Source organism: Podarcis erhardii (assembly GCF_964252035.2).
Source record: "Podarcis erhardii genome assembly, chromosome: 3".
NCBI classification, from domain to species: Eukaryota; Metazoa; Chordata; class Lepidosauria; order Squamata; family Lacertidae; genus Podarcis; species Podarcis erhardii.
Genome location: NC_138507.1, coordinates 77816171 through 77841748, shown reverse-complemented (window position 1 = coordinate 77841748; position 25578 = coordinate 77816171). Strand labels below are relative to the sequence as shown.

The 25578-nt window shown below is 40.4% G+C and overlaps 1 protein-coding gene across 4 annotated transcripts in view; it reads left to right on the top strand.

The window, feature by feature from the left end:
* Positions 1-25578, top strand: part of LYST (lysosomal trafficking regulator) — a 76770-nt gene that overhangs the window by 44900 nt on the left and 6292 nt on the right. For 2 of the 4 annotated variants that reach the window (XM_081856330.1, XM_081856327.1), the window contains exons 26-50: positions 213-443; positions 1189-1355; positions 1465-1617; positions 3115-3306; positions 4423-4601; positions 5285-5491; positions 5578-5754; positions 6080-6156; positions 6816-7004; positions 7821-7966; positions 8052-8148; positions 8964-9025; positions 9712-9767; positions 11740-11892; positions 13851-14095; positions 14275-14341; positions 15211-15367; positions 15673-15813; positions 15970-16187; positions 16832-17062; positions 18938-19127; positions 20104-20240; positions 22133-22231; positions 24147-24286; positions 24571-24668. In XM_081856330.1, the coding sequence (XP_081712456.1) occupies positions 213-443; positions 1189-1355; positions 1465-1617; positions 3115-3306; positions 4423-4601; positions 5285-5491; positions 5578-5754; positions 6080-6156; positions 6816-7004; positions 7821-7966; positions 8052-8148; positions 8964-9025; positions 9712-9767; positions 11740-11892; positions 13851-14095; positions 14275-14341; positions 15211-15367; positions 15673-15813; positions 15970-16187; positions 16832-17062; positions 18938-19127; positions 20104-20240; positions 22133-22231; positions 24147-24286; positions 24571-24668 (3809 nt within the window). The remainder of the gene's footprint in view (positions 1-212; positions 444-1188; positions 1356-1464; positions 1618-3114; positions 3307-4422; positions 4602-5284; positions 5492-5577; positions 5755-6079; positions 6157-6815; positions 7005-7820; positions 7967-8051; positions 8149-8963; positions 9026-9711; positions 9768-11739; positions 11893-13850; positions 14096-14274; positions 14342-15210; positions 15368-15672; positions 15814-15969; positions 16188-16831; positions 17063-18937; positions 19128-20103; positions 20241-22132; positions 22232-24146; positions 24287-24570; positions 24669-25578) is intronic. The other 2 variants (XM_081856329.1, XM_081856328.1) reach the window with 2 other exon arrangements.

Here is a 25578-nt window from a genome sequence, read left to right as displayed (position 1 = left end):
TGTGTCAAATCATGATGCTATTCAGTGCCAGAGGTTTGATTTCATCCACATACCTTGTTGTGACTGAATTAACTGCATACGAATTTATAAATACAAGTTCCATCTTGCTTCTAATAGCCTAACACAGAAAGGTCAATAAGATGTGGGTTGATTGTTATTTTTGTTGCATATTTAAAGCTGCATTACAGATTGCCTTTTCCTCCCTTTAACAGCTTTGATTTAGAAGATGTGAAAGGTGCTGGACTTTTTCAAAAGTGGTGTGTGATACCTGTTCTGGGGCTTATAGAGAACTCCCTCTACGATAGCATCCTGCTGCATAACTCCCTCTGTTTCCTGATGCAAATCATAAACTCCTGTTCTAAAATGGCAGACATGCTGCTAGATAATGGCTTGCTATATGCACTGTGCAATACTTTGGCAGCTCTCAATGGGTTAGAAGCCAAGTAAGTGATGGATTAGTCCCTACTATTTTAGAATTCCTACACTGTATAGATTGCTCTAGTTTTTGTTCAAGTAGCAGGCAGTCTTGTCCCAAGAAGCAGTAAGCAAGTGACAGGAGAGCACATTTCCATTCTTAAATGAGTAATGGGTCTAATAAATTCTGTTGCCAAAGAGAGTGCTTATTATCTTAGCATAACAAGTCCTTCTTATAGGGCATGGGTAGGCAAACTAAGGCCCGGGGGCCGGATCCGGCCCAATCGCCTTCTAAATCCAGCCTGCGGACGGTCCAGGAATCAGCATGTTTTTATATGAGCAGAATGTGTCCTTTTATTTAAAATGCATCTCTGGGTTATTTGTGGGGCATAGGAATTCGTTCGTATTCTTTTTTCCAAAATATAGTCCGGCCCCCCACGAGGTCTGAGGGACAGTGGACTGGCCCCCTGTTGAAAAAGTTTGCTGACCCCTGCTATAGGGTTTCCTGTATTCAAATTTTAAGCTTTGAATGCTGTTATAAACATTTGTTTAGAATGTGCTGGTCATTGTACAGGATGAACATCTTTCGATGGACATTTTCTAGAAAGCTTACAGTTCTTAGTTAGATGTATAAATTAAGTATTGGATGGGAAGGTCAGGAATCGCCAAGCAAATAATGGGATTAGGGTAGATACAGGTTAGTTGGCACTGAATATGTGTGTCATTCTTATAAAAATAATGGAATTCAGGTGAATGATTTAACTTCCTTTGCAGCAGCATCTCAAATGACTACAGGTTACTTGTGTGTGATATACAGCAGTTACTTGTAGCAGTGACAATCCATGCCTGCAGCTCTTCAGGTTCCCAGTATTTTCGGATTATTGAAGATCTCATGGTGTTACTTGGACATCTTCAGAACAGCAAGAATGAAAGAACACAGAGTATGTCGCAAGTTCCTTTGTGTGAATGTACTGAAAAGTAACTTTTTTATTTATTTTAACAATTTCACAGTTTGAAGAAATGCTTGTTCATTTGATCTCTTCCTTTCAGATATGGCCATTGCTTTGCAGTTCAGAGTCCTACAAGCAGGCATTGAGTTCATAAAAACCGCAGCAAATCAAGACTCAGAAGATCTAAGCAATTCGTCCCAATTAATTCCTTCACATCAGCAGGCTATATTGCAAAAACGTCAGAGCATCGCTGGTGAGTAATGAAATTCAGTTGTTTCTTTTTCTTTTTTCTTTGAAGTTAGAAATCCCTGAACATAATTTGCAGTGAAACCTATCCCATTGTGGAGATGTTCTTTTAAAATGTTAGTTTCCCATGAGTGAATGTTGTTATCAGGGACTTTGCAAAGCAGGACTGGGACATACAATTTGGAACCAGTTCAGTTAAATGACAACATTGCATGTGTGCACAGATAATTGGGTGCCTTTCATATAGAGGAGGACCAGCAGGACACTGGCTAGGGAGAGGCAGACTTTTTGGGACTGCATAAAAACAGCACAAACTGGAAGAGGAGCATTGATCAGAGACAGGAATCAGGATGAGGTACCGACTAAAGATAGTGGAGAAATCCTGTTCAGTTCTCATGAAAGTGTACCAAATTTCCCCTTCCTGAAACAATATGCAAGCCTTCCTTTTGTGCATCTCTAAATTTTGTAATACAGTTGTACAGCAAAAAATGTGTACAAAGATGCATGTATTAGGGGAAAGTGTGCATTAAAATGCACCTGAGTGCAAAAATGACTTAACAAAAGTGCAGTATATTAGGGAAGGTTGTTTGCAAAAATATGTATGCTAGGAAAAATGAGCACCCAGATGATAACAATTTTTCACGAGGACTTGATTCGAATGCTAAGGTTAGAAAAATGGAAAACTGAGAGAATCCAAAATGGACATACTCTCCATCCCTAGACTGCACCTGGTCATCATTATTTTGTTATGAGTTCAAAAAACAGCTAGTGCAGACATATCCTTGGGCACATTTGATCTCCTTCAATTCACCCAGTTGGGATATTAGATAGCCCAATAGCCTACTTCTATTTTCAGAACTGGAGTGCCAGTTTAACTTTTCCTGTTTCTAGACTCTCTTTGAACTCTGATTTTATTTTATTTGTAAAAGGACTTTGCAGTATGTATATACTACAGATTAGTCACATAAAACTGATATTTTTTGTTTAAAACAAAGGTTCAGTTGCAATGAAAGACTCCATTATTCCTCATCTACCAAGACAACATTTCCCTTCTTATGGTCAACTTGAGATGCCTTCCTCCTTCAGTCTGTTAAATTTGGAGTCGTCCCTCCTGTCCCCTCTTGGAACTGCTTTCTGTTCGTTCCCTACAGATACAGGTGCAGTAATGGTAGCTGTGCCTACCAACTCATTCTGAAAAAACATTTCTCAGGAAATGCTTTTGCAGAATTAGATTTAGAGCATCGTGTCATCAAAAATGTTTTGATGATATGTAAATCAGCTAGATTTCTTGAAGCTGTTTTGACACTTAGCCTGACTGATTCCCCCCCCCCCTTTTAGTTCACATTGATGAATCGTCTAACATTTGTTCTCCTTTCCTAAGATAATTGTAGATTCCCTCCTTTTGATCATCACTAGAGTCTTTTTCAGTAGCGCTGGGGCTCTTAATCGATAGCTCTTTTATTGATATTTCTTTTTCTGTTGATATTTCTTTTTCATTTTGAAGCAGCTAGAAAATTTTCTCTTGCTCAGTCAGACACATTGCTAATGAGAATGCGTACAATTGCAAGCGATGAACTCAATTTGATGATGCAGCGAAGAATGAGTCATGACAACCCTGTTTGTGCCACCGAGGCAGAGCTTACACAGAGGTTACAGAGAATTACTGTTCTGTCAACCAACAGGTTCATGTATCAAGGTAATAATACTCCTTCAAAAATTATCAGGATGTTTTTAATGTTAAATGGGTGGGGTAAGGTAAAGGTAAAGGGACCCCTGACCGTTAGGTCCGGTCGTGACCGACTCTGGGGTTGCGGCACTCATCTCGCTTTATTGGCCGAGGGAGCCGGCGTACAGCTTCCGGGTCATGTGGCTAGCATGACTAACCCGCTTCTGGCGAACCAGAGCAGCGCACGGAAACACCGTTTACCTTCCCACCGGAGGGGTACCTATTTATCCACTTGCACTTTGACGTGCTTTCGAACTGCTAGGTGGGCAGGAGCAGGGACCGAACAATGGGCGCTCACCCCGTTGTGGGGATTCGAACTGCTGACCTTCTGATTGGCAAGTCCTAGCTCTGTGGTTTAACCCACAGCGCCACCTGCATCCCTAATGGGCGGGGTAGTAACAACAACAACAACAACAACAACAACAACAACAACAACCTTAAAACTCATCCCATTTACCAATAGCTATATTATCAACTTCCTTAATTGAATCTTTCAGTCCACTATGTCTTTGCAGGACATAGCATTGGTTTTGCCAAACTGAAGAGGGCCTTTCCATTTCTGGCTTGCTTGGCTTACATGAGAAGCGTTAATGTTTGTTTTTAGACAGAAGAAAGATTGGAATTGTTGCACGGAGTTTTACGAAATGGCCACACTTTCAGGATGTAAAATTAAACAAATTAGCTAATAAGAATGTGAGGAAGTCAGTATGGAGTAGACCCATTGAAATAAGTGTTGATGAAATCCATTGATTTCAGTGGATCTACTTTGGATACAACTCAAGGTAATTTGCTGCAGTATTATTTAAAAGAGTTCTTAAGCCACCTCTCTGAGCACACTATCCTAGCAAGGTGACTTACAAAACTCTAAAATTCATGAAAAATTCAATAGCCCACATTGAGAGAAGCAGTAACAAGATTTTCCCCAACTTACAGCACAATTCAGCCGAACACAGGCTTGAATAAATTTATTTTTATACACATTTTAGTGGATACTACTTGTGTCACTTAAAAAAGGGTGAACATGGCTCTGGATTGGAATCATCTGATTTTTAACACTGACCTAACAATGTTTTTTAAAAATTACAGAGTTTTCTGAAAACTGCCTTGATATGCTGGACATAATGGAGGACCCAGTGCAGAGCAGGCTTTCAGTTTCACAGATGGAAGAGGCAGAAAAGGAGGATAAACCACAGCAACCTAGTCTTAAATTTGCTTTCTTGAAAGAAATTTTGAATATAATGATCGAAGGAATTGGATTATCTGTTGTAAGTTACCATGCTTGGTGTTGTCTCCACTACCTCAATCCCCCTTTATGTAATCTGGATATACAAGTCTTACAGTTTGTTTTCCCCCTTCATTTTCTCAGTTCTCTTTTAACCTGTAAGCCAAAGTTATCTCTTAGGGTACATGTGTATTTAGGTTTGGGGTCAGAATATGTTTCATATTGGAACTTGCATAAAGTTTCTAAATAATTACATCTTATTTAGTAACCGTTGAATGTGGATTTGATATGCTAGCTTGAACAGTATTAAAACATTCCAGAGTTTTTGAACCTGTTATATTTTGTTCTTGTTGATTGAAGCCATTTTTATTAAAGCTTTTGGCTTTTACCTCCATTTGTGTATGTGATATATACAGTGCTTTTTTTCTGGGGGTGCGCAGGGGTACACATACCCCTAAACATTTTGTGAATCTAAGTCTGGCCTCATTGAGGGGCAGTATTTCAATATGAGTAGGAAAATGAGAGGACCCCTAAACATTTTTTAAAGAAAAAAAGCACTGGATATATATCTGAAACCTTATTCATGGCAGGAGGGGGTGGAATATTCAGTGACAGTGCATTATGTTACTTCCATTTTGTTTCATGTACAAAATCAAACAGAGGCTTTATTTGTCAGATTAGGAAAAAGCATCTGGTTAAGTTCTCTTAACTTTTTTATTTCTTTAGGGCACAAGTAGATCTAGTACCCCGAAGCAACAGTGGAAGAGGATTCTCTTATCATGTAAGGATACTTTTCGTGTGCAGCTTGGAAGATTGCTTGTGCATGCTCTGTCTCCAGCACGCCCTTTACAGGAGAGAAAGCAAACTCTGGAGATCCTATCTGAAATCAGCCACCAGGAAATTTTGCGAGACTGTCTAAGTCCAACTTTGCAAGTAAGCATGGTGGTGCTTCTTAACACTGAATGAGAAATCCATTGACCTTAAAACCAGTCACTCCCAATTCTTGTTTTGCTTTTCAGCATGGGCCCAAACTGTCTCTCTACTTATTTGAGTTAATGCATGATCACAAGGAGCAGCTGTCCCATGAAGATCAGTTAGCAGTGGGAGTATTTATGAATGCATTAAAACTTTGTGGTTACAAATATATTCCTCTCAACGCACCACCAAAGCCAGACCTTATAAAAGCTATGAGGGAGGTGCGTAAGTCTATACAATCGCTTTTCTTATTGATCTTCATTTGACTAATTGTCATTGAAATGGTCTCTGGGGGACAAAGTCACACTTTTGCCCTGTTTAAGAGATGTATACATCAGTTGAGAGGACAACAGTCGAGAGAGCTAGCTTTTGTGCCACAAAAGATTGCTTTCTGGAGATTTCTGTAACATTTTTCTGAAGATAATAAAAAGGAGAAGCTTATAAAATGCTTTAAAATGAATCATTGATACAAGAAATATGAAAATACTGGTAAGTAACTGAAAAGAAAAGAGCCCCTAAATCTTTTTTCTAACTTTTTTTTGTCAGGATCAAAAAAAATATGAGGCAGAGGAAGATGTAAACAAAGCTGCTTGGGAGAAGACTATGGCTAATAATAGGCAAACGTAAGTTGTTCCTGTTTTCATTAAGAATGGCATTAGGTGTGAAGTTGTCACCAAAATCAGCACCATTACCAATCTTGTTTCTACCAAATTCCAACACTGCCATCAAATGAGATACATATGGGATCGCATCATACCATCTGTTTCCCCACTTCTAACCGCCTCTATAGTGAAACAAAGAAAGGGAAATGCATGGCATAGTGTCACATCTTTTTTTTTTTTAATGACACATCACAAAGGAGGAGGTGGCAAACTCAACAGAAGCTTACAATTTCTGGTCGCAACAGTCCCATGTGTTTGGCCATATCAAGTTCCACTCCCTGACTTTGCTTTGAATGGCCTTAGTGCTTGCATGGTCTCTCAGTGCCCTAGCAGAGGCCAACTTGAAACAGAAGTATTTCAAGCTAACTTTTTAAAGCTACACTGTACTGTGTCTCAGATTCCGAAACATGAAGTTACTTTACCCATATAAATGCTTTGTTGGCAGATAATCTGTTCCTACCAAGTTTTAGTAGTTTAGTATTCCTGTCGTATAAGTGAAAAAGACTTGAATGCCTGGATCCACCCATAAATTGGTCATGTTCCTAGCAGTATTTGGACTTATTTTATTCTTATTAAACAGAGACAGCTGATAATCCTTTTAAGTTGATTTGCTTATTCAGCCTCTTTCAGCGCCTGAATGCAAAGTCGAAGGACATTTCTAAAGCAGCTGGAGATATCACCCAGGCTGTGTCTCTGTCCCAAGGAATAGAAAGAAAGAAGGTGATTCATCACATTAGAGGAATGTATAAAACAGACCTAAGTGCTAGCAGGCACTGGCAGGAGCTTATTCAGCAACTAACACATGACAGGTAAGCAACTTCACTCTGGCAATCTCCCTTTCAAGATATGAGAGGTTGTTCTTGTGTTTGTCTCTTATCTCAAAGGAAAATGATCTGAAATATATATAGAAAATATATGCTCATTTATAAAGGACTTAATGCCTTTTTACTTAACTATTAAAGAAGGTGTCTTGAGCTATAAGATTTCATTCTTGACTGTGCTAAAGTAATCTTGGCATCTCTCCTCCTGGTTGTGCAGGAAGAGGTGGAGATAGAGAGCACATCTTGGACACTTCACTTAGACTTGCAAAGGCTTTTCTGTAAAGTGAAAAACCATAGTTTGGGGTTGCATGTGAACTATGCCATTCTGTGTCTACAAAACTGATGAATCAATTAGTAGCAAAGTGTTTAGGAATATATGAATGTCTGCCTCTTTCCCCACCACCATCTTCAAGGAAAGAGTGATTCAAACCAAATTCCTATTCTTATAGAGAATACATGCAAGACATAAACTTAGACTTCTTCTAACATGCTCTCAAAAATCAGGATGGGTTAATGGAATAAAAACACATTTTACTGCAGGTCACTGAAAGCTGGACCAAATTGATCTCCTAGTTTCTCAAAATTATACCCATCCTCCATTTTCAGTACCTTAAGAGACTGTGTATTTTTATCTATGAGTAGCATAACTGTACTTTTTGAATGTGTGGTAATATTTTGAGGCTCTTCAGAACTGAGTTTTTGGGCATAAGGTGACACTGGGAAGATCTTGGCTTCCTGAAATTTGCACCACTGTTTTAAGACAGAGATGGCCCCTAATCCCTGATGAAATGCTGCTTCTTTCAGAGCACTCTGGTATGACCCAAGCTCCTACCCAACATCTTGGCAACTAGATCCGACAGAAGGCCCCAACAGAGAGAGGCGGCGTTTGCAGAGGTGCTACTTAACTATTCCAAATAAGTATCTTCTCAAAGACAGGCAGAAATTGGAAGGTATGCTTTAATATCCTCTGGGGTTCCTGTTACCGTCTCTTAAATGTTGCAAAAAATAATTTTTTGTTTTGTGTTTTTTTAATAGAGGTGATTAAACCCCCTCTGTCATATCTCTTTGAAGACAAAACACATTCTTCTCACTCTTCTACTGTAAAAGATAAAGCTGCCAGTGAGCATATAAGGTTAGTTTGAATTGGGGAGAAAAAGCTTTTGCATAGCTAGACCATCTGCAGAAAAAGTGACAACAAAAATTTGGACGGTATCCAAGAAAGCAGTTCCAGTAGCACAAGGATTTTCGTTAGCACAAGGGAATTTCTTCTCCCTGGATGCTTCCTGTGCCTTCCCCAGATATGCTCCAGAGGGTTGGGGAAACCTCAAGAACAGAATTAGGGGGCATTTGGGGGAGAGGGGGCAAAATTCTGTTGTGCAGCTAGAAGTTATTGCCATGCTTCATTAGATGCTGCCCTTCATCTAAGGAAGAATTGGCATAATTCAGGATTGCAAAAACCCACTTTCCTGTTCAAAGTGAGAATTGGTTTCTGGTGATCAGGAACCATTTTCTCTCTCCTCCCTCCCCACCATCAAATTAGGCAGTCCGTGACTAATGAAGGTGTACAGTATGGTTGCACCTTATGCGGGGGCTCGGCTCCAAGGGTTTTGCATATACACAAAAATGTGTGCACTCATACTGCCCCTCCTGTGAGCATCCCAAGCCTTCTGGAGTTGAAGCGCTGTGAGGGCCTTGCACGGCAAGCAAGGCAGAGAACTTTAAAGTTCTTTTTGTACCAGGGAAACTTTGCATTTAATTTGTGGAATTTCAACTAGCCAGCTTTCAGCCGCGTATAGTTGGAATCATGCAAGTGACCTTGACTGGTAATTCAGCTGACAGAACACATTGACCATGTTGCTAAAGTATTGTATTTGAGAATGGTAGTTTTGACATGCTTTGGAGAGGTTCGTAACGGCAAACCAGTGAATTCCCTGTATGTCGCTGCAGAGTAAATCGAAGATGCATCAACGTGGCACCATCTAGAGAGACTCCTGGTGAATTGCTACTAGGTAACAGATATTATTTCTCTAACCTCACACTTAAGCGGTTGAGTTGCTTTATTTAAAGTGAATGTTTTGCAAACAGCACCTTTTTAAAATAATTTGGGAACGTTGGAAAGAAAACTTGCAGGAAAAAGCTATTATTCCTCAGGCCAAGCTAGACATCATGTTAATTGCATGGTTCTTATAAATAACTGCTTTCCCCTTGCGTGTCTGTCGGGATTTGGACAACAGTGCACAAGGTGAGGGATTTAACCTATCTCCTGTTGTGGTTCCAATGAAAACTGCTGTTAGTCCCCAGAAAACCTACTAACTCATCAACACTGCTGCTATGAGCCCAAGGAGGAAAGCTTCCATTGATGTTAATAGACATTTTACTCCAAGGCTGAATAGATGGTTTTTTGTGGGTATGGGGTATTTGCATCAGGACCGTGATGGAAGTGAATGCAGATGGGAGTGCTGTCCCCTCCTCCTTACGTGCTGTGGTCCTGATTCTGAGGCCAATGGGTCTACTCTGACCAACATTGGAACTCACTCCATGTTTATTTTTAGAAACTGTTCAGTAGCTGAGGATCTAGGGTCAACTTATTTTCATGTCAGTTCATTGATATCAGTCATATACTTCCAGTGAAATAAGGTTATATATTACAAAGTGGGTGAATAAATAATCCATATAAATGTTCTTCATGGTGCAGGTAAATGCGGAATGTATTTTGTGGAAGACAATGCTTCTGATACAATTGAAAGCTTGGTAAGTAAAAAAAGTAAAAAAGTGAATTGACTTGTTTTTAAAGTTGATTTTTTCATTAGCATAATTTTAGCCGTAACCTGTGATTGTGTTAAATCCCAGGACTTCAGATATATGCATTGTTAATGTGTTTTGTGAGCAATTTACTTTGTAAATATTTCAGAAGCATTCCTCCCAACTTAAGTAAAAAAAAACTTATACAGCATTGAAAACCTTGAAAGTGTTTTAGGATATTTGTTTTTCTTTTCAGGGGTTGGAAATTCTATCCAAGGCTTTATAGTACCAGAACTGATTTATCAATAGATCATTCATCGTTCTTTACAATCATTATGTAAAGTCTCTCGGAGCTGCTCAGGGTCAGCTTCAGATTTTGAGGACCCTTGAGCCCTTGCCCCCCCCCAGTGCTTTTTTCTGGGAGGATGCAGGGGTACGCATAGCCCTAAATATTTTGTGAATCTAAGTTTGGCCTCATTGAGGGGCAGTATTTCAATATGAGTAGGAAAATGAGAATACCGCTAAACATTTTTTCTTTTTAAGGAAAAAAAAAGCACTGGCACCCTTCCTTCCCTCCTCAAATCACACACCTCCTCTTGGCCCCAGTCCTATAAACTAAAACAAGTTTTGACCAACATGGGAAAACTCTATTGCCAAAGAAAAACAACTTTTAAAAATTGTAGACAGTGTAATTTAGAAATGTAACTTAATCTGCAGTCCTATACAGTGGTACCTCTGGATACGAACGTGATCTGTTCTGGATCCTCGTTCGCATCCTGAAGCGAACATAATCCACGCCTGTGCGTCTGCATGTGCGTTGGTCACAATTTGCCACTTCCCTGCCTGTGTGTGACGTCATTTTGACCGTCTGCACATGTGTGAGCGGCGAAACCCAGAAGTAATGTGTTCCGTTACTTCTGGGTTGCCAGGAACGCAACCCGAAAGCGCTCAACCTGAAGCATATTTAACCTGAGGTATGACTGTATATACTCAGGTCCCATTAAACTAATTGGGTATGAGCAAGCATGTATTAGTGGATTGCATTTTCAAGCATCTAACTTAAATAAAACTTGTAAGTACTTGGTCCTTTGGAATTCTCATCAAGGGATTACAGACCAGAGGCTGGGACTGCAGGCCAGGAACATTTAATGGGAGTGATTTGGTTCCCATGTGCATTGACTCCCCGCAAAGTGGTGACAACACTGTAAGGGGAACTGGTAATGGACCACAACACAAAATCCTGCACTGAAGACTCTCTAGAGTTCAGCTTGTTTCCCTCCCAGCAGGTTTTGTTTTGGGGAGGCCAGAATGTGCAACCAAGAGGAACTTCTCCAGAATCATTGGCATTCCTAATGAGAATGACAAGAGGATGCAGGCACACAGCAACCAACCAACCTATGGTTGTTTATGCATGACAAACAGGCATCCTCTTATCCCCTGCCAAGGGAGGTGTAGTGCTAGCTTGCCTTAACACCAGAAACGCCCCATCAAGAAGATCCCCTGTCTTCTGGGCATCTACTGGCCATAGGGCACAACCAGCCACTTCCAAGCTCTGCTGGCTCTTCCTCATTGCTCCGTCTCTCTTCTTCTCTCATGCAACATCTCATAACTCCACTTGAGTGCTTTATACAGGAATTAGTTTGCATGTGACCTGGTGGGAAGGAGGGCAGCTCATGAGTGATGGTGGTATGGGGCGGTAGGTTCAGGCATAGCAGTGGGCCCTTGCTTGGAGCCTGACCAGGTCAACTGCTCCTGCTGGCTATGAATTTGTTGAATGCTTATTGGGTCAAATATAATATGAAATCAAGAATGATAATTTAGATAATGTAGTATGTATTAACAGTGTTCATATGCCACCCAATTGCAAAGTTTGTTACTCAGTATCTGGAAGATTACAAAATATTAGCGTGGCAAATAAATGCATTTTAAATGAACACAGTTTTTAAAGGCTAATAACTTTAATATGCTGTGCTTTGTTCAGAGCTTTCATGGTGAAACTGAACCAGCATCGTTTTCTTGGACATTTGAAGAAATCAAAGAAGTGCACAAGCGTTGGTGGCAATTAAGGGACAACGCTGTAGAAATATTTTTAACAAATGGCAGAACTTTGCTATTAGCTTTTGACAACACTAAGGTAAATATTTTCCATGACAGAATAGCAATGTTGAGCAACAGTTTGCCTAAACATATTCTTTAATATATACCAAAATAAGCTTATTAATAGAATAATAAGGCAGATTTTTCATCACACATCATTCACATTAAAGCCGTGAAATAACTTGTTTTTTCAGCAAGGAGAGAATAGTGACCTGATAATGTTGGTTTTTTGGGATTTTATCTGATAGGATGTCAATCATAATGCTATCTGTTACTGTAATCTGTTTTATTAGTAAGAGGGAAAATAATTTTAGTTTTGAAGTTTCCTAATTTCATTAAAATGCTTAGTGAGTTATTAGATGGAATTTGATAGAAATGGTATTCATTTTCATTTTCATTAGCTTTCAACAATGGTTTCTGTGGTAGATTCTTAGTAGTCAAGGCGTGGGCAACCAATCGTGACAGGAATGATATGTACAGATATATATATATTTAATTGTTTATTTATAAAAATATTTATAAAAATATTTATAAAACAAACCAAAGTAGTTTTTTATATGAATTGGATTAGTCTTTGGGCAATCTTGCCATTATTTCTGCAGAGTTTCATATTTTAACACTTATTAAAATGTTATATCACTTTCCCCAAAAGTTCATAACAGTGTTCAACCAACCCAAAATATTTAGCACTATTAAATTACCATCCAAGAAACAAAGTGCATCAGAAAACCCACAGTGCCATTCAAAGACCTGATAATTTTTATTTTTATTTTTTTAAAAAATCACAACCCTGAGAGGAAGCCTGTCTTAGAACTTCTGGGATGAGGTTCCACATTTTGGACAGGCGTTACTGAAAAGTCTCCAGCCCTAGCAGTCACTGACTAAACCTCTTAGTGGTGATCATTCATATAATAGCATGCATAGTTTGTGTATGTGAGTGTGACTTGCATTTGAAATGGAGGATACCTACTCATTTATGCTTGTATGATTGTCCTAAATACTGTTGAAACTAATACATATCCAAGAACTGGAGCCTGAGAACTGCCTGTGGGAGGGCTGGCTAGAAAGTTATTTCCCCCAACATTACCTCCTTCCCTGAGCAGCCCCTAACCCCTCTGAAAAGAGCCCTAAACGGCCTCAGCCCAGTATACCAGAAGGAGCGTCTCAACCCCCAACGTTCAGCTTGGATACTGAGGTCCAGCTCCAAGGGCCTTTTGGTGATTCCCTCACTGCGAGAAGTGAGGTTACAGGGAACCAGGCAGAGGGCCTTCTTGGTAGTGGTTCCCGCCTTGTGGGATGCTCTTCCATCAGATGTCAAAGAAATAAACAACTATCTGACGTTTAGAAGACATCTGAAGGCAGCTCTATTTAGTGGCATTTTTAACGTTTGATGTTTTATCGTGTTTTTAATATTCTGTTGAGAGCCGCCCAGAGTGGCTGGGGAAACCCAGCCAGATGGGCAGGGTATAAATAATAAAATATTATCTATCTATCTATATCTATCATCTATCTATATATATCTATCATCTATCTATATATATCTATCATCTATCTATATATATCTATCTATCATCTATCCATCCCACAACTGTGGGACACTGCTGACTAGGATGTGCTGTAGTAGTGGAGAGATGTGGAGAAGCTGTGAGGAGATTGCATAGAGGCAGTGGCTGTGAGCAGGACATAAGGTGCCTCCACAAAATCTGGCAATTGTTCTATTCAGCAGGGTCCCAGAATCCTTTTGGGGAGAGGGTTCTTTTCAGAGGGCCTGAGAGAAGAGGAGAAGGTAGGAAAGTCCCCTGCTGCCAATTTCCTTCCATGAGTAGATCTCTGCCACTGCAATGCTTGATTAATGCATGTAGGTATTTGCATGTGTTAATTCAGCTAAAGTACTGAAATAAAAGTATGAATATGTTATAAAAATGAAATATGCACGTTTCAGGAGACTAGATCATTTGTGGTTTGGTAAAAGCTTGATGTTTTGGTTCTTTTTAGGTACGTGATGATGTGTACCACCACATCCTAACAAACAACCTCCCTAACATCTTGAAGTATGGCAACATTACAGCATTAACCCAACTGTGGTACACAGGACAGATCACTAATTTTGAATACCTCACTCATTTAAACAAACATGCAGGCCGTTCCTTCAATGATCTTATGCAGTATCCAGTATTTCCCTTTATACTTTCCGACTATACTAGTGAAACACTGGACCTCAATGATCCATCCGTTTATAGGTAATAAGAAATATCATGAATTGTTTCTTTTAAAGTAATTTACTAAATATGCCATCTGCTGTAGAATTAATATATTTTTGTTAATAAACACCCATTGTAGTCATTGTTGTGTTTCTTAACTACAGCAAGTATCAGTAATTTATGGAACTGACAAGCTGCTAATATTTGTATAATTTCAGAAATTTGGTCAAACCCATAGCTGTACAATCAAAAGAAAAGGAAGATCGTTATGTGGACACTTACAAGGTATTAAGATATCTAATGCATTATTGCTTAGTGCCAGCCGGGTAAAAAGGAGAACTTTATGTAACACTATTGACTTTGCTTTTCATTCTGCAAACATATGCATACATTTCCAGTTCAACTGAGTGAAAGGAATTAAAACATTCATAACCCAACATTCCTCCCCATACTGGTCTTTGTGAAGAGATCAGCAAGTATCTTATATGCTAAACCAGGGCTGAGGTACCTCTGGCCTGTGGGCCGATCTACCAGGTGGCCCAATTTGGCCTGTAAGACCATATTCCCCAAACCACGCTTATCTGTCAATCAGCTGACATCACTGTATGACTTCAGCTGATGAACAAGATGGCAGAGTGTAGTCCTGGGGGGACACACTGCAGATCCCTGTAGAGAGCAAGATTGAATTCTTAATTCATCAGCTGATGAGTGGAAAGTTCAGTCTTGCTGCGTGCTGCAACAACAGTATAATTACTGCAGGGAATGTGCTGGTGAAATATACCTTTCGCCCATGCTTGTCATGTCACCGGCAAGGTGGATAGTCCCAACCACATGTCATATTTGGGACTTTCAATTGATCCAGCAGGAATCTTCTCATTTTCCTGTGTACTTCTACTATAAGCTTGCCCAAAGTTTTTTTTAAACTGGATAGGTGAGTATTCCAGATAGTTAAAATATCAGAAGCCTAATAGCATGATGCCTTTGAATTGGTTGGAGATAAAGCCTTTGCCCACCAACCAAAGGGAGCCTTCATGATAAGTACAGGTGGATGGATTGATTATGGTGTCTGTTTACATAGGGACAGGACTGCGTGTCCCATTTCCATGTGGATTTTGGAGAAGCATACCTATGTCCCTATGTTCTCCCTTTTGCAGTATTTAGAAGAGGAATACCGTAAAGGAGCAAGAGAGGATGACCCGATGCCCCCCGTGCAACCTTATCACTATGGATCTCATTACTCCAATAGTGGAACTGTACTTCACTTCTTGGTTAGGATGCCTCCTTTCACAAAGATGTTCTTAGCTTATCAAGGTAAGAATTGCTTTAGGTTTTCATATATACATTTAATTCATCATTTATATGGAAGCTGTTTGTATTTATCGCTGTTTCGTTAGCCAAATGTGGCTATTATGATAATATTTGTTATGAATTTGGTATGTGTAGTACATTTATATAGCTTTGGAAATTTTTATACTGGTGCTTTGATAGTATTGTATGACCAAAAAAAAAACCATTTTGGTTCTGTTTTGTCCTATTACAGGATTGTATAAATGTATAGCTCATGCAATGTGTTCTTTTCTGTAGTATAATCAATGTAATTTGACTTCATTTTACAGACCAGAGTTTTGACATTCCAGACAGAACCTTCCACTCCACCAACACAACCTGGCGCCTTTCATCTTATGAATCCATGACTGATGTAAAAGAGCTTATTCCAGAATTTTTTTATCTTCCTGAGTTTTTGGTTAACAGAGAAGGTGTGTTGGGGTTTCGTTGAGTATAAAATTGGGAAGAGAGGAACATTGTGTAGGCAGCTCTGAGCTGCTTGAAGGGAAGAGTGGGTTGCGAACATTTACTTGCATTGGGTGCTCAAACCCAAGCCAGCTACTATAAACAAGGCTTTATATTTATAGGATTTGATTTTGGGGTGCGTCAGAATGGGGAAAGAGTGAACCACGTGAATCTCCCACCTTGGGCTCGAAATGATCCCCGACTTTTTATCCTGATCCACCGTCAAGCTTTGGAGTCTGACCATGTTTCCCAGACAATCTGCCATTGGATTGATTTAGTGTTTGGGTATAAGCAAAAGGGCAAGGCTTCAGTTCAAGCTATCAATGTCTTTCACCCTGCTGTGAGTACCTTTCCCCCCATAAATCAATTTTTATTTATTGTACAGAATCACTGGATTTTGTATTTGTAGAATGTGTTACAGGACACTCCCCGACTTCCTCTTGTGAAAGTTAGTTCAGGCATTGGGAATTGTCCTACACCTTCCTCTGTGAGGATAGATGCAAATAATTCCTTGAGCTTCTTGGCAATCACCGTGACCATTTATTAGTGCATCTTCAACTCCTACTAGGCAGCACCAGGTCCTCAGGGAAAGACCCTGCACCCTAAAGACCTTCCTGCATTCAGCTAACTCTCAGTTTACTCTGCCAAGGTGTGTGAATTCAGCTCCCACTAAAGAAACATCCACCAACCATTTGGGGTCATTAATAGGCAGTGTGCCTGACAAAGGAGTAGCTGGCCTGCTACCATAGTGCATTTGTCTTGGCGGTTTAAAATTATGATCTTGCGTAAGAACATTACTTGTCAGTCTGCAGATTTGGTATGCTTTACCTAAGCTTAGTATTGTGCTTCATTACTCGGGACTTTTGTCTAATCCAAGTCTCAAGCACATGCAGATGTTAAATGCATCAGACTGTGCAGCAAGAACCCCCCTTTTTTTGTCTTTTCAGTAGAACATTATATTCTTGTATTTGGCTCGCATTTTAGACATACTTTGGAATGGACGTGTCAGCTGTAGAAGATCCAGTCCAACGAAGAGCCCTGGAGACTATGATAAAAACATATGGACAAACCCCTCGCCAGCTGTTCCACACCGCACATGTCAGCAGACCTGGATCCAAACTCATTATGGAGGGAGAGCTCCTTGCTCCCATGGGGCTATTGGTGCAGCTTGCATTCAGAGACACAAAGGAGCAAACTAAAGAGATCACATATCCGGTATGTCAGAGTGATTCATAAGGCTGCTTAATATCAGTTATGTGGCAGCTAGTGTATGGGGAGCTTTTTGTAGGGGAGTATCTGGAAGTTTCCCCTTCTTTCTAACCAGGGAAGGGGATCCTGTGGCCTTTCAGATGTTCTTGGACTCATGTTCCCAACAGCCTCAGCAGCATAGTCAGTGTTTGGGAATGGTGGGAGTTGTAGTTCATCACCAACTTGGGGGGGGGCACACATTCACTACCCTAATTCTAAAGTTTCTATCTGTCTGAAAATCACCCTCTTATATTTCACGCTGTTTTCCTTTGACAAGGAGATATTTCAGCTGGACTGCAAAGCATCAAGTAATCTTTCATGTTCCTGATTACTTGCTCATTTTATTTTCTCATGTACAGTGGTACCTTGGGTTACATACGCTTCAGGTTGCATACGCTTCAGTTTACAGACTCCACTAACCCAGAAATAATACCTCAGGTTAAGAACTTTGCTTCAGGATGAGAACAGAAATCATAGTCTGGCGGCGCGGCAGCAGCAGGAGGCCCCATTAGCTAAAGTGGTGCTTCAGGTTAAGAACAGTTTCAGGTTAAGAACGGACCTCCAGAACGAATTAAGTACTTAACCCGAGGTACCACTGTATTATTATACAGGAATTCATGTCAGTGTTGACCAAAGAGGTCCACAGATTTTCCTTTAAAAGAAAAGAAGAAACTCATGTTTAAAGAAAGCGTTCACTGATACTAATCGCCAAATGATGTCCCTAAGTTTCTTCACAGAAATGCTTTATTAAAACCTGAGATGATTAGATCACACCCTTTATTTGCCCCAGGAATGTATTTTACTTACTCTAAAAACATTTAGCATACCTAATTCTCAAAGAAACTCCATGTAGCTTAAAATTCACAACACAAAAATCTAAAATAATAATAAAATCCACATTAAAACCACAAATTTTAACAAACCACAGATATTAACATCATATCCAAGCCCCCATTAACACACACACACCCCGGCAAAACAGCTAGCAGGCTACCCAAAAATAAACCAGCAAAAAGGGAAGAATATTGTAAAAGCCTTTTGGGGCAGCCAGGTTTTTAGCAGCACTGATAAGGTCTGGTATACCTCACTTGGCACAGGGCGCCTCAACAAAAGAGGCTCTAGCTCTGGGTTTGCCTGCTGTACTTTTGGAGATGAGGGATATGAGTTAGGGCTTCAGATGATGATTGGGACTTGTAGGGAAGAAAATTCAGAAAGGGGGGGGGGCTTAAGGTACTCAGGCCCCAAGCCATTTAGGGCTTTAAAGGTTAAGATCAGTACCAGGAAGCCCGTTATCTATGCCGAAAATGGAAAAAAAATTAAAGATTTGATATAATCTACCTTTAGCAAACTCTTAGGCCTGGCTCAGATGTAGTGATTCAAGTCTAGTGGATTATCAGCCTGGAAACAAGTCCTGTGCTTTCATGCTCCTTCTTCATGCCTCTCTTTCCAGCCTTCATTTGCACCCTGCTTCAGAAAGACTTTCCTAGTTTCTTAAACCACAGTATCTTGTGATTCTGAATTGCAAGACTGATTTAAGGGCTTACTCCCAAACCAGGATATGAGCCAGGATTGGCCATTCCAACCCAGTAAACCATGGTTTAGCTTAGCAGTTTGGAATTGTTGAATTTTGCCCTTTTGTCTTACACTATTCCGTGCTTCTATTTTTCCTTTGATAATTGTTCTAAGACCTTATATATCATTGAAGCTACTTTTGGATAAATACCTGTTTAACATTAATGTATGTTAAAGAAAATTGCATTCAGCTTGAGATTTAAAACGCTTAGCTACAATGACTGTTTAAAATGTGTTAGCTCACAGCTGTTTTATTTCATTATCTTTTAGAGTCCTTTACCTTGGATTAAAGGCTTGAAGTGGGGGGAATATGTAGGTTCCCCAAGTGCCCCTGATCCCCTTGTCTGCTTCAGCCAACCACATGGAGAAAGGTTTGGCTCCCTGCAGGCTCTGCCAACAAGAGCAATTTGTGGTTTATCCCGGAAGTTCTGTCTTCTGATGATCTATAGCAAAGAGCAAGGTAAGGGTGCTCAGTGGTCTCTGCAGTAGCATTGCAAAAAAGATTTCATGCTGCCAGCCTAATTGTCTCAGCTGCTCTGTTGTCCAGTCTCTCACTGATTCAAAGATTGCAGCTAATATAATGCTGAGACCTGACTCATATGTTACCTGGGTGGAATAATTGCTGCTGAGATCTCAAAGTGCATGGGAGCAGAACTGTGTGGGAAGCAGTTTGTGAAGTGGCTCCCATGTGAGTTGGAGCAAATTTAGCCACATCTACAGAACCGTCCAGAAATAAGTGGTTCTGCAGATGTACTAAGAATCTGCTCCAAAGTCACTTCATGCAGCCAGTTTCCTACGTGGTTTGAGATCTCTCTAGCAATTGTACTGCTCTGATCACATGTGAATTGGTCCCAGTAAACTTGTTAAACAAGGATTCTTCACTGTGGGAAGTGTTTTTTATGTTTAAGAAACTGAAGAATTTCAAGTGTGTCTGTTCTCAGTCAAGTTCAGGGTTTGATATTTGGTTATACAGCACAGATAAAATTAAAAATGACCACATTATTGAAGGCAGAAGTGGAAAAACTTGGGTCCAGGGGCCAAATATGTCTTCCCAAGCTGTTTTGTAAGGCCTACAGTACTCTCCCTTGGCCACAGCCCACACTGGCTTCACCTCCACCCTCAGGATTTTTGCCTTGCTGGAATTCGACCTTCAACTCTGTTAATGCAAAGATAACACCCACCTTTGCCTGTGTCCCACATGCCACTAGCATGTGGCCCTCAAAAGGTTTCTTAGCAGGGAATGTGTCCCTCCCATTTGAAAAGGACTCCCCACCCCCTGATTTTAAGACTTTATTGGGAAGTGTCCATATGTTGCTCAGACATTCGAACAGTGGAATTTAAAATCCAAAAATAGGTACATAATATGTGTCTTTTTGTTGTAGACTAACACACTGTGAGTTTTCTACTTAATCTGAATGTCCTGACTGCTGTTACAGGTGTAAGAAGCATGCACAGTACAGATATCCAGTGGTCAGCCATTCTGAGTTGGGGATATGCCGACAATATACTGAGACTGAAAAGCAAGCAAAGTGAACCTCCAGTTAACTTTATACAGAGCTCACAGTTTCATCAGGTAAAAGCCATTTTTATTTCCCCTCTTTTCACCTATAGAATGCCGTGTTTGAAAAACTTGGGAGGTAAACAGTGTTCATCTGCGGCAGCAAAACCAGACCCATAGCATCTTAGATGATATGCTGGTTCAAAGATAATCTCAGTCTAATGATTTATGTCCAAGAAATCAGTCTAATGATTTTGTCCAGATGCTCGCCATTCTTGCCCCTCTCCTCCCATTGCTTGTCTCACTTTGGCACTTCTATAATGGCTTATTAAAATATCGGTTTCCTATTCTATTAAGATCAGGAAACTGGTTTAATCTCTGTTTGCTAACCACGAACTGATCCCTGATACCATATCCTTGTTTTTTAACAGAGATTAAAACACAAGTTCTTGGTTTTTATGTTATGAGAAACTGTGGTCTATTAAACCCAAGATGGAGGCCAATCAACCATGTCTTATGGTGTGAAAGGGATGAGGGAGCATGTGGGCACAGTGTTATGTCTAAATTAGGCCAAGACGTAATACACGTATTATTATAACATGAGCTTTTATGGACTGCACCCCACTTTAGACAGTGTTCATCCTCAGGTGGCAGCTATATATTTGTTAGTGGGGCCAAAAGGCCACTTTCTGGAAATCCGGCCTTTCTTATTGCTGTTTCTTATGAATGTTTTGTGAGCAGGTCTGCAACTGAAGAAATGGCTTCTCATCCATGAGGGCTTATACCACTATAAATCTATTAGTCTTACGTTCGTGTCCCTGATTTTCCTGGACTTCTGCTTCCTCTGGATTATAGAGATGTAGAAAAACCTGCTAACTCTGTGAGCATTTCTCTGCTAGTAGTATTTGTTTACTACATTTCTGCCCTCCCATCCTCATCAAGGTAGCCCAGGGCAGCAAACAAGCAATAAAACAATGCAACTAAAACAAAACATACTTATCACATTAAAACTTTGAGAACATCTAAAAGCATTTTTAAATGGTCACATGCCCTCATAATTAATAATTTCAAGGTTGCCAAGAACAGTCTTTTTCAGCCATCCAATGCCCGGGTGAATAGGAATGATTTAACTTTCTTCCTGAATGTGCATAATGAGAAAGACCAAGACCAAGAAACACCTCATTAGGGAGGGCATTCCACAAACAGGGAACTGCCACCGAGAAGGCCCTGTCATAGGTTAGCACCAGCCAGGCCAGGCCCAGTGGTAGCACCATGAATAGGGCCTCCCTACCAGTCATCACTTGACTTGTTCACTTCAGCAAGACTATAGGAAAATGATTGTTCATTAATCTATGGCCTTTTCAATTGTGTTTGTTGGTGTGTGCATTATTGTTTTTGTTTGTTACTATGTTATGCATTATTGTGTTTTTATATTGTAAACTGCCCTGTGAGCCCCGAATGAAGGGAAGTATAGGAATTTAATAAATAATGAAGGCACCTATTTACCGCTGTTAATATGAATGAATATGAAATCCAGAAAAGGTAAAGTAATTGAGCCCAGTTAGGCTCATGTGCTGGCCGGCCTGCAATAGGATTTTCTGTTTTTTGAAGTGCAGCTTCCTCTGCACAGCTCTAGAAACTACTTCTGGGCTCCCCCCGCAAGGTTTGGTTTCAGCTTCCTTTGTGGTGTAGAATAACTGCTTTCAGATTATGAAAACAAGGAGCCCTGCTGTGCTGGGTGGCTTTGCACCCTCATTAACCAGCTGTAGGTTTCTCTGTGATTAAGAGAGCTTTAGCCATTGCACTTCCAAAAAACAGCTAAAGAACTGAAAAATGTGGGGTGTCTGTTCTGCAGTTATAAGCCACCTTGAAGGGTCTTTGAGATGAACAGCAGGGCATAAAGTCAATAAAAGCAAAAGTAGTGTGGGATACTATTTAAATGTCTCTCACTTTTTCTTTTATGCAAGGTAACAAGCTGCGCTTGGGTGCCTGACAGCTGTCAGCTTTTTACTGGCAGCAAGTGTGGGGTCATCACAGCATATATGAACAGATTCACTAGCAGCACAGTAAGTAAATGAAAGAGAAATAGTGACTAGTTAAAAGCCTGGCTACAGTAAATCGTATTTATTTCTCTCTCTCTATGATTATAAAAACAATAATACAAAGAGAAAGCATCTTAGCAAGAACTGATTCCTCCCCCACCTTGCCTTTTTTGTTGTTGTACCAAATCGGTTTTCTGATTGGGCTGCATCTTCTAGCAAAATGTTTTATTGTTGCTTAAATTGCAAAATGCTTCCTTTTTTGTGGGTTTGCTAGATAAATGAAGGTTTGGAGCCTAGTTCCATGTGATGCAGGAGATCCGTGATTAGATCTCATTTTTATTTTACATCAATTGCAGAAGTTAAAATTTGAAAATATTGTTTGTGGTAAACGAGAGTGGTGCTTTAAAGACCAGAAAATAAACTGATATTTGGGCTTATATTTGGGCTATAAATGCTCTCAACCTAAATGTGGGCATTTCTCCCATTCCCTTCTGCTCAGGTGTGACCATCTTTATGGGAGTCCCATAGCTCTGGCATTTCTACACACAACAGACAGCATGCAAAGGAAACTTCTGTGTCTAGTCTGCTTCTCAAAATAAGGCCATATGGTGTGACAGCATGTTCACTGGCATCTGTTTTGGTTTCTGCTCCCAGCTGACTAATTTAGGTGGACAATTTGATTTGGTGCAGGGCAGGAAATAATTATAATGTATTTTATTTGTTAGTCGCTTTTGTCACAGAGTGACCCAAAGCGACTTGCATTAAAATCAGTTAAGAACAACAACAGAGTCATGGGATTGTAGAGTTGGAAGTGACCATGAGGGTCATCTGGTCCAACCCCTAGCAATGCAGAAATCTTTTGCCCAATGTGGGGCTCAAACTCACAACCCTGAGATTAAGAGTTTCATTCTCTACCAACCTAAAAAACTAAAAAAGCACAGCTATACAAACAAAAGGCAGGGCTGCAGATCCCACCCCGCCAAAAAAGGCCACAATGCCAATCATGTGTGAAGTAACTCATACTTAAGAATGAAAGACATACTGTGTGGTTCTAAACTATTTGCGTTGCTCTTTCTACCTGAAATACCAGCGTGAGATGGCAACACAGTGCTATGATTTCTAACATAGTGCAGATGTAGACGACAGGCCCTATACCTTTATCCTGGCACAAGAAATCTTAGGCTTGGTACAGGAGAGAGACAGGTCTGTTTTTTAATGGGCTGTTGGAGTCTAGCACCACATTGATGCGGCTAGCGTATCTAGGAAAAGTGTTGGTTCTTGTCTGTCGCCTCTTCCTTCTGTTCTTACCAGCTTCTTTTATTATGATGACGATTCTGCACCTCACTTAGTTTTTTGGCTCTTCAGAGAGGAAAGGGTGGAATTAAACAGTAGTAAAGTTGGGCAAGGTTTTATTTCCGTCTTGCTGCAGTTTGTTCTCAATAATGGCAATGTGAAAGACACATCTAGATATAAATTAGTCAAGCAACAATGTGTCTTGACAAATAAGGCAGCTGTATAGAGCTTTTCTCTGTGCTAATAACTATGTGAGACATCTGAAGATGCTACCTTTCAGCACTAATACCATACTACCATTTGTTTGTCAGCCAAGTATTCAGGTTGTGTGTGTGTTTTAAGTGGTATCGATGCATTTGACTTGAGCAACCCTCACTTACATGTTGTTGTTTTGATAGCTGAAATGGAAAAACACAACTGTATAGAATAGGAGCTATCAGTGATGCAAGTGCAAATCGTTATTTAAAACATCTATACCGTACCCGCTAGCTTAGCATCAGACCTCATTTTGTAATATAGTTTTGTTGCCTCCTCATCCCCCACATCCCAGTTCAACCAAAGTTGGAACTTAGTGTGTCTTTATTCCTTTTCAATTCCTTTATTCCTTTTGTGACTTAATTCCTTTTCAATTCCTTTTCCTTTTCAGCCATCTGAGATTGAGATGGAATCTCAAGTGCATCTGTATGGCCATACTGCAGAGATCACCAGCTTGTTTGTCTGCAAGCCTTACAGTATAATGATAAGCGTGAGCAAAGATGGAACTTGCATCATCTGGGATTTGAACAGGTACGAATATGCTTCAGTATATCCTCCTGCTGGCTTGACTGCACCCAACTTCTATATTTTAAATATTGAAATATAATGTAGGATTGACTTCTGTTTCATTTATCATAAAATGGATGGTGATAATTAAGTACTATCCCACCCATACTATATAAAAATATTGTAGTCAGATATTCATAATTGATATTGGAGGCAGGCACATCAAATAAAACATTAATTGAAAGATACTGATACTTTAAACAGCAGTGAAACCTGCTTCTTTCATCACTGAACTCTGATTCTTACAGGCTCTGCTACGTGCAAAGTCTTGCTGGGCACAAGAGTCCTGTAACAGCAGTGTCTGCTAGTGAAACAACAGGTGACATTGCAACAGTTTGTGACTCAGGTAGGTACCTTCTCAAAAACAGTGCTGTGGTTTGTTTCCTTCCTATTGGGCAAAGGCAGGTGCAGGACAGACATAATTTGAGCAGTGTGCACAAGGGTGCTGCTGGTTCAAGGGAGGCTATCATTTATTTCAGACTAGCTTACCTTGGTGTGCAAACCAGACCATTAAATCAGACCCTGTAGTTCAGTCTAAGCTGATGGGCAATGGCTCTCTGACTTCAGTCAGGAGCCTTTACCACCCTTCCCTGGAGATGCTAGGGACTGTATGTGGGACCTGCTGCATCAAAAGTTATGCTCTTCCACTGAGCTGTGTGCCCCTAAAGGCAAGATGCCGGGGTTCTTATTGGCACAAACTAGCAAAGACTGACACACAGGGCTGAGGAACCAGAACTGGCCAGTGGGCCAGATCCTTATCTTATCCACTGGCAAACTAGGACAGGTAGGTAGAACCCTCCATAATGACACCTGCCAAAGTTCAAAGGAGGTCTCTATAATGGCTGGTCATTGCTTAGAGCAACCTTCTTTGAAGACGAGCTTTCAGTGCCAATCAGCTGAAAGAGGCTTCTTTTAAATGGTGATCAGCTGATTGCCTTTTGAAGTTTCGACAGAGAAAGCAGATCGTATTCTAAGCGCTGGGGAAAGCGCTTTGAATACAAACTACTTCCTTTGCAAAGAAAAAAAATGCTCCCTTTAAAAACAAATGTACTGCTTCCCAAGCACCCAAAATCTGCAAGAGGCTTAGCAAGCCCTGTCTTGGGGGCTTGACAGGTAGGTGTAGTGGCCTGTGTAGCTCAAGTGGCCTGGTCACCTAAAGGGGAGCTTCATTTCCCTTCTGCCAGATGCCCTTTGTTCACCATTGAATGCTGGTCTAGAGGGTCATCCCAACATTCAGTGATGGGTTCGAAGGGCTG